This window comes from Callorhinchus milii, unplaced genomic scaffold (assembly GCF_018977255.1).
Source record: "Callorhinchus milii isolate IMCB2004 unplaced genomic scaffold, IMCB_Cmil_1.0 Scaffold4, whole genome shotgun sequence".
NCBI lineage: Eukaryota > Metazoa > Chordata > Chondrichthyes > Chimaeriformes > Callorhinchidae > Callorhinchus > Callorhinchus milii.
The window spans coordinates 50,968,494-50,983,704 of NW_024704745.1; the positions used below are offsets into that span (position 1 = coordinate 50,968,494).

The 15,211-nt window shown below is 42.8% G+C and overlaps 1 protein-coding gene across 2 annotated transcripts in view; it reads right to left on the bottom strand.

Moving 5' to 3' along the window:
* The window catches only part of srpx (sushi-repeat containing protein X-linked), a 29,497-nt gene extending 15,355 nt beyond the window's left edge, over positions 1 to 14,142 (bottom strand). The window contains exons 1-2 of one of the 2 annotated variants that reach the window (XM_007901406.2): positions 13,881 to 14,142; positions 1,067 to 1,138 (exon numbers count right to left, since the gene is read on the bottom strand). In XM_007901406.2, coding sequence (XP_007899597.2) covers positions 1,067 to 1,138; positions 13,881 to 13,947 — 139 coding nt within the window. In that variant the 5' untranslated portion in view covers positions 13,948 to 14,142. The remainder of the gene's footprint in view (positions 1 to 1,066; positions 1,139 to 13,880) is intronic. The other variant, XM_042334519.1, reaches the window with a different exon arrangement.
* Between the last annotated feature and the right edge of the window lie 1,069 nt (positions 14,143 to 15,211).

Sequence of the window (15,211 nt, forward strand, 5' to 3'; positions counted from 1 at the left end):
ACTACTGTCTACTATTGATATTATAGGCAATAAATGTTAATATCATCCGGCTTTTTTTGCAAAAACAGTTTTTAAAGCAACAATCCTGCTAAATGTTGCACAAATTAATCAATCTACATTACAATCAATACAAGTGGCAGCCCCAAGTCTAATTTAACATGTGTTATTTTCTGCTGTAATATTTTCACTCACCTTGTATACCCACAGCAGTCCAGCCCTCAAATCTTACATTACAAAGCAGATAACAGCAGATCTGGCATCAATGTAAGATCTGAAAGACCCAAGGTATACCTCAGTGAGCTCACTCGATGCTGTTTATAATTGCAGGTTGGAGCATTGTATAGGTGCCAGGGTGTTCAGAGGGGTAGTAAGAGATTGAGACCTTTCCAGTCATCTGATGTCTTAATGCTCTGTTGGCTTACATTTCAAAACATAATCCAAAGCTTTGATTGGTGATTTAAGTAAGAATGGAAACTATTTCATGGGACGTTCTGAGCTGATGACTGACTGAAGGGTGGAAGAACGCTGTCCTTGAAGTGTGGAGGCTTGGGTTGAATAACGGTGGAATGCAAGTGCAAAAAATATCCTGCTATTTTTGTCTTAGAGATTAATCTATTGTTCAATGCTATCTTTTGATCTGATCTCAAGTCCAAACATTGTAATTGAGATCAGAGAGTGTGGTTCACATAATTTTCACACCACAAAGAGATATTATGTGGGCCATATAATTGCTGGATTTTTCCAAGATGAGCATGACCTGAACCAGTGGTCCCAAGACATGGTAAGTGTGTTGAAACATCACAACACATTGGGCTCAGAAGTTGATAAAAGAGGCTATCCAAGAAGCCATCTAAATTACAGAAGACAGTCAGCTAGACCAGACATAATTTTTGCCTAGACAAAAATGGAGTGGAATTCAATTAGTCTTTTCATTAATAACATAAGGGAAACTTTGCTGCTCTGATAAGTCAGTCATTACAAACTAGAACCAGAATGTTGCCTGTGGATTGGAAAGCTCTCAGCCACTTTGAGTAGTTATTCATTAATATGCAAGTAAAGCAATCACCTTTATATCTAGCGTAACGTGCTTCATTTGCATAAACATCTTCATCATCTTCTAGTGGTGAATATCCAGATCCTACAACACAAAATGAACACTAATCCTGGGCAAAATAATCTTGCAAATGTTAGCAACTGCATGCATCACTATGAAGGTAAGTGAAGCTGAGGTAAGCATATCTGTATCACCTATTGTTATTATAATAATAATAATCCTTGCATTTGATATAGCGCTTTTCACGTCGGGAGGACGTCCCAAAGCGCTTCACAGAACACACTGTAAAGTGAATTGACCGTATATTTGTGGGCGAACGCGGCAGCCAATTGCGCACAGCAATGTCCCACAAACAGTCATGGATTCAAAATGACCAATTTATTATTGTTTTGTTTTTTTGGAGGGATTATTATTGGGCGTATGGAGTAAGGAAACTTGCCCAAGGTTTCGCCCTGCCGGGAATCGAACCCAGATCTCTCACTTGCAAAGCGAGTGCTCTAACCACTGAGCTACAGGACTCCACATATACACAAAGAGCAGCATATAACATTTTAGTTAACATATTCTCATGTGTATAAGTGCAACAATATATAATGTGCTGTCACCAAAGTAATTATTCTGCTTATTTATGTACCTCAAAGCTACTGTCAACAATAATTACATTGAAATGCAGCAATTGATAATTTATGTATTTTAGACAACAGAATTATGTTCAAAATTCAACTCAATAAAAAAATATTCTACTATATCTACATGAAGAGCTTAAAATAGAACCTCAAAATATACTCAAGAACTTTCAAAGTCAAAGTATACATGTTTTTTATTATTATTATTAAAGTATACATGTTTTTTGTTAAACCTCAGTTTAAATACAATAAGCAACAACTGCTTTACATACATTTTATTATTTTAGAAAAGATTTCACTTTTTTAAAAGTTTTAGATCTTACTAAATTTTGTTAGTAATTGTAATAAGTTAGTAAATTCATTGATCCTACTCAATTCAACAGCAGTCAACATTCCCGAGAGGTCATATGTTAAAATTGTTGTTGTTTACAGAATCCACGTGGGAGAACAAATATTATTTTTCTTCCCTGAATTTCCATTTTACCAAGTCTCTGAGTTGGCATCTCAACAATAAAGCAACATTAGATGGGCTAGAGCAAAAGCTTCTTTTACAAAGAGTTCTGTAAGAAAGTATTGTAGATGAGATTTGTAATGATGGAGTTATTTTAATGAGCTTCAACTCCACCTGTAGTACAAAAGTAATACATAACAGACAAGTTGTAACAGAGCAATTGATAAATGGAATAAAAAGTGATAATAATAATAATCCTTGCATTTGGTGTAGCTCCTTATCAAGACTTCGAGCTGTCTCAAAGCGTTTCACAGAATATACTGTAAAGAGAATTGACTGTGTATTTTGTGGGCAAAACTCAGCAGCCAATTGTGTACAGCAATGTCCAACAAACAGTCGTGAATTGAATGACCAATTTATCATTTTTTTTTAAGTGATTATTACCCCCGGACAAGCGATCCGCCAATTGACTGACAAACGGGTTCCTATTTACTGCTAGGTAAACAAAGGTGTATGGAGTAAGGAAACTTGCCCAACGTTTCGCCCTGCCCGGGAACTGAACCCAGGTCCTCTTGCTTGCAAGGCGAATGCTCTAAACAATACGCAACATCACTACAGATTCTAGCATTATATACTTAAAAACACTAGTCTAGTTAAAAAAAATTAGAAAATATATCATTAAAAACATAACCAGATATTTATTTATAATGCAAATATAAAATAGACTGCATCGTAGAAAAATAATAAATACAATACTGCATTAATAACTAAAGTATTGAGGCAGAGTTTCCACATCCCGTCAAATATATTCATCAGAACCCAATAGCTGATGTTAAGAACTCTCGAAAACCAGTGTATCCAAAACTAATTCAACCAAATCTTTAAAACTAGTGGCTTTGTCTAGACAAGTGATTGCATTGCCTTTTTCGTTTATATACTTTTACATTTGAGATCTTTAGATTGTGTATTAGAAGCTTTGCATTATCTATCTTCTGATGTTTTTACAATCTTGAAAGGAGTCGTCTTACAAGCAATCTTAAAGAGGTATATACATTTTAAATAGGATATTTCTTGACGCACCAAGACAATACAACAAGACGTTTAGACAGACAGGACAGACATCTGGAANTTTTTTTTTACCCAGAGGACAATTAACCCAGAGTCCTGTAGCTCAGTGATTAGAGTACTCGCCTCCCAAGCGAGAGACCTGGGTTCGATTTCCAACCAGGGCGAAACCGTAGGCAAGTTTCCTTACTCCACACGTGTCTGTTTACCTAGCAGCAAAGTAGGAACCAAGTTGTTAGTCGATTGGTGAATCGCTTTTCCGGGTAATAATTTCTTCCAAAAAAAGACTAAAGTGGGACACTGCTGTGCACAATTGGATGTCACATTTCACCCACAAAATATACAGTCAAATCAGTTTACAGTATATTCTGTGAAGTGCTTTGAGATGTTTCGAAGATGTGATAATTCGCTATATCAAATGCAAGGATGATTATTATTAAGACCCTCACCTGAATAATCAAATGTGAATTCTACTCTCACCTGACATAACTTCCACCTGGCAGTCTCAACCCATTAAACTGCCCAAGAGTACTCCTTATACACTTAAGTACAATTCCCATTAGATCAACCAAGTAATTGAATAATTAGTTGAATAATAAGTAGTTGAATAATAAGATGACTTACTTAAATGTTCCAGTATTGTAAGCAATATTGGCCAATAGATATGTCAGTCAAGCCTGTTTTAAAGGCTTTAAACTGAGGTTTACACAGCCATTCCAAAGAATATTACCCAGCCATCACCTATGATGGGTAAGGTTATCTTTCCATTGCTAACTTTCTATTTCCCCTTCCAAATAACCTAGCTGACACTGCTATTTTAAGTTACATCTCTGTTACTAGTGACTCAAATTTCCCATTTCAATTTAAAAAACAAAAAATCTGTATATATTGCAAATTCAAGTTAGTTTGGATTTATTATGTGAAATTTTTTCTCCATAGTGCCGGTTTATTACATTTTCTAATAGGAAATAAATGTTACTTTCCCTGAATGTCTCATGTGCAAATTCAGAAGATGAGATTCAGCGGGTGAATATTAAAAATCCATAATGTGTTTAAAGTAAAAAAAATTTGAAAGAAACAAGATGTAACTGACATTAGAAAACATGTCAATAAAATGAAATGAAGCTGTCAAATGTATTTGATTTGGATCCAGAGAGAATTACAGTATTCTCAAAAATACCATGAAACACAGATCAGACAAGCCTACAATGTGTCTTCAGGGTATCCCTCTTCCTGGCAATAGAAAAAGCATCACATTTCCAGCCTGCCCATTCTCTGTAACTAAGTGGTGTACAAATGTAGTTCCTAAGTTCTAATGTCCTTTTAAAGTTTATATGCTGCCAACAAATGACAATTATGCTTTGCATAAAAAATTATTCTTATGTTGACATCCTATCGACTATGAATGAATTTAGCAAATACTTCAATCGTATTGTCACGACATTTCAAAGTGCTTCGCAGGATATGCTGTAAAGTGGATTGACTGTGTATTTTGTGGGTGAAACGTGGCAGCCAGGTTTGCAGATAGCAACATCCCACAAAAGGCCATGGATTGAGTGATCAATGTTATTTGAAGGATTGTTGGCCAATTTTACATTAGTTTTTCCTATTAAACCAGGACCAAACAGGTGAGTGAAACTCACACAATAAATTACTTTCATTATTTCGATGCAATGTGAAAGTCACTTTCAATCAAGTTATGAAGAATTTCAAAAACATGCATTTCAACAAGTGAACCAATCTTATACTGTGCTTATTTTGTAACAAATGTGTTTTAACTTCTCACTGAAAAAAATGTTTTTCCAATAGCTGGGGCACAAGTAGAAGCATGTTTCCGTACCTTTCCTCATCATCTTCTTATGGTCTTTCCAGTTCTGCCCAAACTCTGTGGTTTGATACTTGAACCACCTTCATTAATCATCCTTTATATAAGATCAATAGCTTCTCGCATTTCTGTATGGAAGTAATGTCCTATTGCTTTAAATTTTTTAAAGCTTTTTATTTAGCAACAAACATGTTTGTATAATAAAGACCTTGTGTTTATTAGTAAAATCAATCTTTTGAGTCACAGCAATAACTCTCACAAATTTTCTTGACAGTAAATGTGGACTCTGTTGCAGCACTTCTTGTAGAAAATGTGTCGTGTGGTTGTTAAAAGTGGCTAATGTGTTGAGAACACAGTGAATGTGTTCCCTTATATTGATCTCCGTATTCTTGACAAATACTGAATTTCTTTGTAATGACTGGTATGAATTAATTTTCTCTCTGTGGATTGCATTAGCAATGAGCTAAAACTTTAATCTAGGTTGCTTATGTTTTACTTATTCAATAAGTAGGATCACTGCATATGCAGCATAATGAATGGTCTGTGAGATATTTATAGCAGTGTATGAGGCCGTGAGCTAGTCTAGAGGTATTGGCTACTTTAATGTGTACAAACAGTGTAGTCACAAGTGCACCTGCAAGCACTGAGCAATGAAGACTTCATAACCCAACTTGAAAATATGCATTATTTTCTGTAGGTCTATTTTTCTTTCTTTGCACAGGTAACAATATCAAATTGAACAGGTGAACAAATCATTGCTAGGATTATCAAGATGCAGAATTAAAGGGCTTAATCGCTGGAGGTGCAAACATTGGAAAGTAAAGCACAATTTCAACATCATAATATGTTATCTGTAAACTTATATTATTTATAAAATACACCTACACAGTATTCTGCATGAGTACATTAAACAACATGTCTAGCTTAGAATATCAGGAATAAATAGTTGGATTTATTCAAATATGTATTTACAGATAGGTATTATGAATTTAACCTGTCCGTCGGATGTTAAACCGAGGTCCTGTCTGCCTGTTCAGGTGGATGTTTAAAGGTCCCACAGCACTATTCAAAAAGAGAAGGGAGTTTCTCCCGGTGTCCTGGCCAACAATCCACCAAAATAACGTTGGTCACTTACCCCATGGCTGTTTGTGGGACACTGCTGTGCGCAACTGGCTGCCGCATTCCATCCACAAGATGCAGTCAAAAAAACAATTTACAGTCTCAACAGCGTGATAAGGCAGTATATCAAATGCAAGCAATATTATTTTCAGTAGTATACTTATAAAACATTATCTTTTTCATTACCTTTAAGCCAACATCTGGGAAAGAAAAGCAAATTTACTGCGAGCCAATTGAAGAACTTTCCAAACCGCTCTCATACCTTTCTCAAATTTAAGCCCAGACAATCAGCAAAGTATTCACTGCCACGCTTGATCCTGTCCTCACCTAACATCATCACACACATTTCAACAAGGATCAATGAATAATGATGTGAAAACCCTGATTTACTCCTCCCGAGACCAGAGGCACGAAGCATTGATCCAATGGTCTCTCTCTCCAATTACCTCCAATGATGTCTTTACTGACCTCTTTAGCTCCATTCTCCATAGAATTCTGCAGTTCTTTGGCCCAAATCTCAATCATGCACCCATTACCCTCACCAAGCTCTATTGATTGCCTGACCCTCAGTAAGTCCTAATACTAGTCTTCAAATCCCTACACAGTCTTAGTCCACCCTACATAAGAAATCATCAGCTTCTTTCATCCCACCATTAGAGACTGAGCCTTCAACCACAATACATCTGGAACTCTTCCAAAACCCATTCACTTGTTACTTCTTTCCTGACCTTCAAAAGCCTCTTGAAAATATCCTTTAAAATATGTCTTGACTCTCTCATTCCCCTGTTCAGTGTGCACTACCACATTTATCAATTGCATCGAGATGTTCTGTTACATGAAAAGTGTTGTATAAATCTAAATTGTTGCTGAAATTAGTTAGAATATATCTACTGCCACCCCAACAGGGATAATAATAAAATAATCCTTGCATTTGATATTGTACCTTATCTCATTTTCGAAACGTTTCAAAGCGTTTCACAGAACATAATGTATAGTGAACTGACTGCATATTTTGTGGGCGAAATGCAGCAGTCAATTTCGCACAGCAGTGTTCCACAAACAGTCGTGGATTGAGTGACCAAATTATTAAAATAATAATCCTTGCATTTGATATAGCGCCTTATCACATCTTTGAGTTGTCTCAAAGCGTCTCACAGAATATACTGTAAAGTGAATTGACTGAATATTTTGTGGGTGAAACGCGGCAGCCAATTCCGCACAGCAGTGTCCCACAAACAGTCGTGGATTAAGTGACCAATTTATCATTATTATTTTGTTTGGAAGGAATTATTACCCCCAGAAAAGCAATCCGCCAATCGACTAACAACCAGGTTCCTATTTACTGCTAGGTAAACAGAGATGTGTGGAGTAAGAAAACATGCCCAACATTTCGCCCTGCTGGAAATCAAACCCAGGTCGCTCACTTGCAAAGCGAGTGCTCTAACCATTGAGCTGCAGGACTCCATTTTAGTTTATTAAGGGATTATTACCATTCTTGATCCACCAATCGACTAGCAACCACGTTCCTACTTACTGCTAGGTAAACAGAGGCATGTGGACTAAGGCAACTTGCCCAACGTTTCACCCTACCCGGGAATCAAACCCAATTCCTTTAATTTGCGAGCCGAGTGCTCTAACCACTAAGCTACAGGACTCCACTCTGTTACCCGAACACAGAGATCGAACCTGCAATCTTCCAGGCATTTTTAAGAGTCCAATATATAATTGTAGATGCAGTTCTGATCCCGAAAAAAGTGTCTTAACTACCCCTTTACTTTTTTTTAAAGTTTCCATATATCTGAAATACTCTCTCTACAGAGATATATTTCCAAGGCAAACTGGATTGTGTGACCAAATGCTCCAGCATCCAAAAGTACAGAGTCAGGGTCAAGTAACTTGGACTGTTGGATTACAACCAATTTTCTCTCTAGTAGTAGCAGATCATCAGTTAGATTGTGCAGCAACCATTACCCTAGGAATTTCAAGTCTTTCCTGGGTGAGCGCCAATTATTTCAGAAGCTCTTGGAGATTTTCAACCATGTGGGAGTGTTGATCTACAAGCCAGCATATTCCTGGAAATAGGGTGTATTTTCAAGGATTATTACATTGGTAATTTTGAAGATTGTTATATAAAGCCCTCAACAGAAAAAAAAAGTTGGATTGGAGTCCATCACAAAGCTGTAATAAATTCAAGCCATACTATTTGCTGCATGGTACAGTGAAACAAAACAAATCACTTCAGTCCAAACCATAATAATAATCCTTGGTTTAATGTGATTGGATCAAAGAAACTTGCCACATGTCACCATCTCCCATGGTGTCCAGTAACAGCAAAGAAAAAATCTAATCTATACTAATAAAGACAGAATGTCTGTCTGTCGGCTGAAATCACAATAACTGATTGACTCAGAGAAGAGACATGATTTATACCAAATCGGAAAGGTCTTGCATTGGGGAGTGTCATGGCCTATTTATTTTCAGGGATCTCCTATTTTTGATGAACTATATTGAAAAATGCTTCAATTAAGCCCCAAAATATGAGGTATGCATAGAATTCTGCAACAAAGTAGCGACTGAGGAAATCACACATCCTTCTAAAGAGATATATCAGAAGAGAGACAGAGAGAGGGAAGGAGGGAAGATAGTGGTGAAAAAAAATTCAATGCTACATTTTGAAAATTAAATCTCTCACACCACCTACAAAAATATGCTGAGTCCCATAATCTCTCAAGAGTAAGAGTGAGGAGGTGAGAGAGGATGTTTGGGTGGAGGGAGGGAGGGAGGGAGGAAAGTTTATATGAGTGCGTGTGCATCTGTGGGAGGGAGGGAGGGAGGGAGGGAGGGAGGAGAGAGGGTTAAAGTGAAGTCTGAGGCCTGCTCAGACTGACTAAGCACCAGAAGTCGATAGAGCGTGAAACATCCCAGCACAGCTCACACACCATATGTGCGTCCGTCCTCCAATAACACAATAACCGATTGATGTTATATACCTCATTGATTTATACCTCATCGGAAAGGTCTAGCATGTGGGAGTGTCATGGGCATATTTTGCAGGGGGAATCTCATATGTATGGCATATGACCATGATGAATTATGACCTAAACAAGCTCATCACATATGTATGGCAGTTTTGCTTAACATGTACGCACAGTGTTAAATGGTTTGCGAGTGGTATCATTGAAATCTACATTCCATATTGGATCCTTTGGTTGCGAGCGTAGCTGCAATAATACAGCAGAAAATAAACAAAAACACCTGCAGATGTTACATACAATAAATTATTGTTTGAAACTGTGATGAAACACACTCCAACCTATGCAATTTGTTGTAACTAGGAACCTGGTTGTTAGTCAATTGGTGGATCACTCAATCTGCAACTATTTGTGGGACCCTGCTGCGCGAGATTGCCTGCCTTATTTCACCCACAAAACGTCCAGTCGATTCACTCTACAGTATGTTCCGTGAAGTGCTTTTAGAGACAAGAACTCTCAGTCCCAAAGACGTGATAAGGCGCTATATCAAATGCAAGGATTAGTATTATTATAACCAAATCATAAATTAGAATTGTATAACTATGACAGATACTTCAAGTCTTATTCATTTCCAGGAAAAATATGTGAAAGAATATAACCCCAGCTTTTCCTCTTCAATCCATTTGCAGCTTCTCTGACTCACACTGTTCTAATAAGGAATGCTATTTTAATAGAGATCTGCATTGTCCTTTCCAACCAGTGGTGTTGATTGGAAAGGAGCCCGACCCCCCACAGCGAGAGCACCCTGTCTATTTGGCAGCCCAGCTGAGCCCCGCACAACCCAGCCCAGCGCTGACCAGCCCAGCCTAGTGCAGAGCAGCCCAGACCAATGTAGCCCAGCACAGCAGGGACCAGCTGAGCCCAGCGCAGACCAGCCACGTGCTGAACAGCTCAGTACAGCAAAGCCCAGCTCAGTCCGAATTTTTCTTTGTGGTGGACGAACAATGTCAGTTGGCTATTGCCGCCGCTTGTTACGCAAGCCTGAGATGCTAAGGGCAGCCCCCAATGGACTTTGTGGCTTTTACTCTCTCCCTCACCCTTACCCCACCCCTCCCCCAATCTCGGGTCCTGACTCCTGACTGTCCAGCGCCTTGGGATGTCCTCCCAACGTGAAAGGCGCCCTATAAATGTAATTTTGTTGCTGCTGTTGTTATAGTAGTACAGCGAGACGGCACTACAGTGCAAACGTTATACTCTCCAAACACCAATCGAAGGCTTGTGTCATTTGTTACCAGCAATTCAAAAAGATACTTCCGCGTTTCACCCACAAAATGTACAGTCGATTCACTGTACAGTATGTTCTGTGAAGTGCTTTTACAGCCAAAATCTCTCAGCCTTAAATGCAAATGCAAGGATTAGTATTATTATAACCAAATCATAAAGGCATTTTCACTTCCATGGAGTCCTGTAGCTCAGTGGTTAGATCACTAGCCTTGCGAGCGAGAGTCCTGGGTTCAAATCCAGGTAGGGCTAAACCTTGGGAAGGTTTCCTTACTCCACATGCCTGATAATAATCCCTCAAGAAAAAGAACAATAATAAATTGATCATTTTCAATCCACGACTGTTTGTGGGACACTGCTGTGCGCAATTGGCTGCTGGTTTCGCCCACAAATATACAGTTAAATCACTTTACAGCATATTCTGTGAAGCACTTTGAGACGTCTAGAAAAAATGAAAAGCGCTACATCAAATGCAAGGATTATTATTATTGTTATTACAAACTGCCTTTCAGAATTGTATAACTATTACGGATACTTCAAGTCTTATCAATTTCCAGGAAAAATGAATGTGAAAGAATACAACCCCAGCTTTTCCTCTTCAATCCATTTGCAGCTTCTCTGTCTCACACTGTTTTAACAAGGAATGCTATTTTAATAGAGATCTTCATTGTCCTTTCCAACTAGTTGTGTTGGTTGGAAAGGAGCCCGACCCCCCACAGCGAGAGCATCCTTCCCATTTGGCAGCTGAGCCGAGCCCCGCACAGCCCAGCCCAGACTAGCCCAGTCTAGTGCAGACCAGCCCAGACCAATGCAGTCCAGGCTGACCAGACCAGCGCAGACCAGCCCAGCGCAAAACAGAGCAATGCAGCCCACCCCAACCCAGTGCAGCCCTGACCAACCCAGCCCACTGCAGCCCAGACCAGCCTTGACCAACCCAGGCCAGTGCAGCCCAGCCTTGACCAGCCTGAATCGTTCTTTGTGGTGGAGGAGCAACGCTAGTTGGCTGTCACCACCGCTAGTTATGCAAACCTAGTGCAGACCAGCCCAGCCTAGTGCAGACCAGCCCAGCCTAGTGCAGACCAGCCCAGCCTAGTGCAGACCAGCCCAGCCTAGTACAGACCAGCCCAGCACAATCCAGCCCAGTCCAGCACTGACCAATCCAGCCTAGTGCAGACCAGCCCAGCCCAGTGCAGACCAGCCCAGCCTAGTACAGACCAGCCCAGCACAATCCAGCCCAGTCCAGCACTGACCAGTCCAGCCTAGTGCAGACCAGCCCAGCCCAGTGCAGACCAGCCCAGTCCAGCACGGACCAGCCCAGCCTAGTGCAGACCAGCCCAGTGCAGACCAGCCCAGCCCAGTGCAGACCAGCCCAGCACAATCCAGCCCAGTCCAGCACTGACCAGCCCAGCCGAGCCCAGCCTAGTGCAGACCACCCCTTGACCAGCCCGGTGCAGCCCAGCCCAGACCTGCCTGAATCGTCCTTTGTGGTGGAGGAGCAATGCCATTTGCCAGTTACGCAAACCTGAGGTGCTCGGGGCAGCCCCCAGTGGACTTTGTGGCTTTCACTCTGTGCTGCAGCGCAAACTTTATACTCTCCCAACGCCAAACCCAAGGCTCGTGTCATCTGTTCCCAGCAATTCAAAAAGACACTTCTATAGCCTTAAGCTTTCCCTGTGCACCAATGACCGCCACGCGAGTAAACGTACAAATACTGTGTTAACATCAAACCATAAACCTCTCGCCCCAGTCTGTCGCCCCCTATGCCCCGCGCTGAATAAAAAGGCTATTTATTAAAACAATAACGTCAGTATATTTGTCTGAAACAGCCGAGGGTTTCAGGTTTCCTCTTCGAATGTCAAAGCAACTCAAACGGATCTGCCTTTCGCTCTGAGAAAGCCGTCCCCGCGGACCGCGTCTCTGCGGGAGGGCAGTTTGCACAGTTCGCAGTGCAGACTGAGCGCTTGTGCTGATAGAGCTGAAAACAACACCGAACCACAAGCGCACAAGTCTCGCAAAGCCACACACACACACCACCACACACACACCCCACACACTCACACACCACCACACCCCCTCACACACTCACACACACCCACACACACACCCCACACACCCCTCACACACTCACACACCCCCACACACACCCACACACACACCCCTCACACACACACACACCCCACACCACACCACCCCCACACACACACCCCCACACACACCACCCCACCCCCCCCACACACACACACTCACACACACCACCCCACCCCCCCCACACACACACCCCCCCCCACACACACACCCACACCACACCAACCCCCCCACCCCCCCACACACACACACCCCACACACACACCACACACCCCCCCACACACACACACACACACACACACCCCCCACACCCCCCCCACACACACACACCCCACACACACCCCCCCCCCCACACACACCCACACCCCCCCCCACACACACACACCCACACACACACCCCCACACACACACCCCCACACACCCCCCCACACACACACACACACCCCACACACACCCCCACACACACTCCACACACACACCCGCACACACCACCACCCCCCCACACACACACACACCCCACACACACACCCACACCACACACACACACACCCCCCACACACACAAACCACCCCCCCACACACAAACCACCCCCCCCACACACACCACCCCCCCCACACACACCACCCCCACCCACACACCACCCCCCACACACACACACCTCACACACCACCCCCCCCCACACACACACACCCCACACCACCCCCCCACACACACACACCCCCCAAACACACTCACACACACACACCACCACACACACACCACCCCCACACACACTCACACCCCCACACACACACCACACCACCCCCCCCCCACACACACACACACACTCACACACACACACCCACACCACCACCCCCACACACACACCACCACACACACTCAGACCCCCCCCCCACCCACACCACACCACCATCCCCCCCACACACACCACCACACCCCCCCCACACATACACCCACACCAACCCCCCCCTCCACACACACACACACACTCACATACACCCACACACCACCCCCCCCCCCCCACCCACACACACACACTCACACACACCCCCCCCCCCCCACACACACACACCCCCCCCCCCACACACACACACACCCCCCACACACACACACACCCCACACACACACACACCACCCCCCTCACACACACACAACCCCCCCCCCCCCCACACACACACACAACCCCCCCACACAGTCACACACACCACCCCCCCCCCACACACACACCCCACACACACACCACCACCCCCCCACACACACACCACCACCCCCCCCCCTCACACACACACAACCCCCCACACACAGTCACACACACCACCCACCCCCACACATGAGACACCCCCCCCCCCACACACACACAGCAACGTCGCTCCCTGTCCCTCCCTGTCCCTCTCGCCCATACCTTGGTACCCATTGGCTGCGAAGACTTGCAGAACGAATAGGAAAATGCATTTGACGGAAAGGTCCATCGCTGAGCGCTGCGGCGGCTTCTCCCTCCCGCGCACATCAGAGCAACTTACACATCAAACTACCAGCAGCAAACGCCGCCTTTACCGGAAACTGCTGCCCAGAAGCAGTGAGTTGTCGGTCTAAAGCCACTGAATTACACCAGAAAAATCCTACACTCCCGCACTCCCCAACCACTCAAACTTCCGCAACGCGAAACACACGGGATGTGTCGGTCCGGTGTCGGTCACAATAACAGCGATGTCAGATCCTGTCTAAAGTTAAGCTGTATTTTCAAGGCTAAGTCTCTCACAAGTTGGAGAATTTAAGGTAATCGGTTTTATTCCAGAAAATATCTGCTCCTGGGAGAGTATTTTTCTTTCAAAGCAAACATAGCCCCGATCTTCCAAGTTTATATCAAATCCAAATACATGACTTGTGTTTCTGAATCCATCTGAGACATGTTGCATGACAGCGAGTGTGACAAATGGCACGGTTCGGAAAGCTAACTTGTCATCTTATCTTGGTCGGAGTCCTGCGGCGCAGTGGTTAGAGCACTCGCTTTGCAAGCGAGAGACCTGAGTTCAATTCCAGGCAGAGGGCGAAACCTTGGGCAAGTTTCCTTACTCCACACAGAGCCTAATAATAATCCCTCCAAAACCAAAAACAATAATAAATTGGTCATTTTCAATCCACGACTGTTTGTGGGACATTGCTGTGCACAATTGGCTGCTGCGTTCGCCCACAAATATACAGTCAATTCACTTTACAGTGTGTTCCGTAAAGCGCTTTGGGACGTCCTCCCGACGTGAAAAGCATTATATCAAATGCAAGGATTATTATTATTATTAACAAATTAGCCCACAAAATACAGTCACTTTACAGTATATTCTGTGAAGCACTTTGAAATGTCCTTCCAAGGTGAAAGGACCTGTATTAAAGGTAAGGCTTACTGTATTATTATACTGACAACTGTTTTTTAAATGTTTTTTCTGGACCTCCTACAAGTAGTTACTTGTGTACCAGGTGAGTTAGGGAAATAAGAGATGTTACACCAAGAATGTTGTTCCCAAGACACTGGTGTAAAAATGTTAAGTGGCACAGTAACAGTCTAGCTACCATATGAAAACACTAAAGGCTCAATAATGTAGTAGCAACCTTCTTGCAAACGTAACTTTTTGAATTAGAACAATCCAATGGTAAGATCCAATATGTCACATCAACTTTCTCCTAACTTGGCCAATATAGGAAAACCCAAATCTTCTTTACCCCTACCCTCTGGATCTC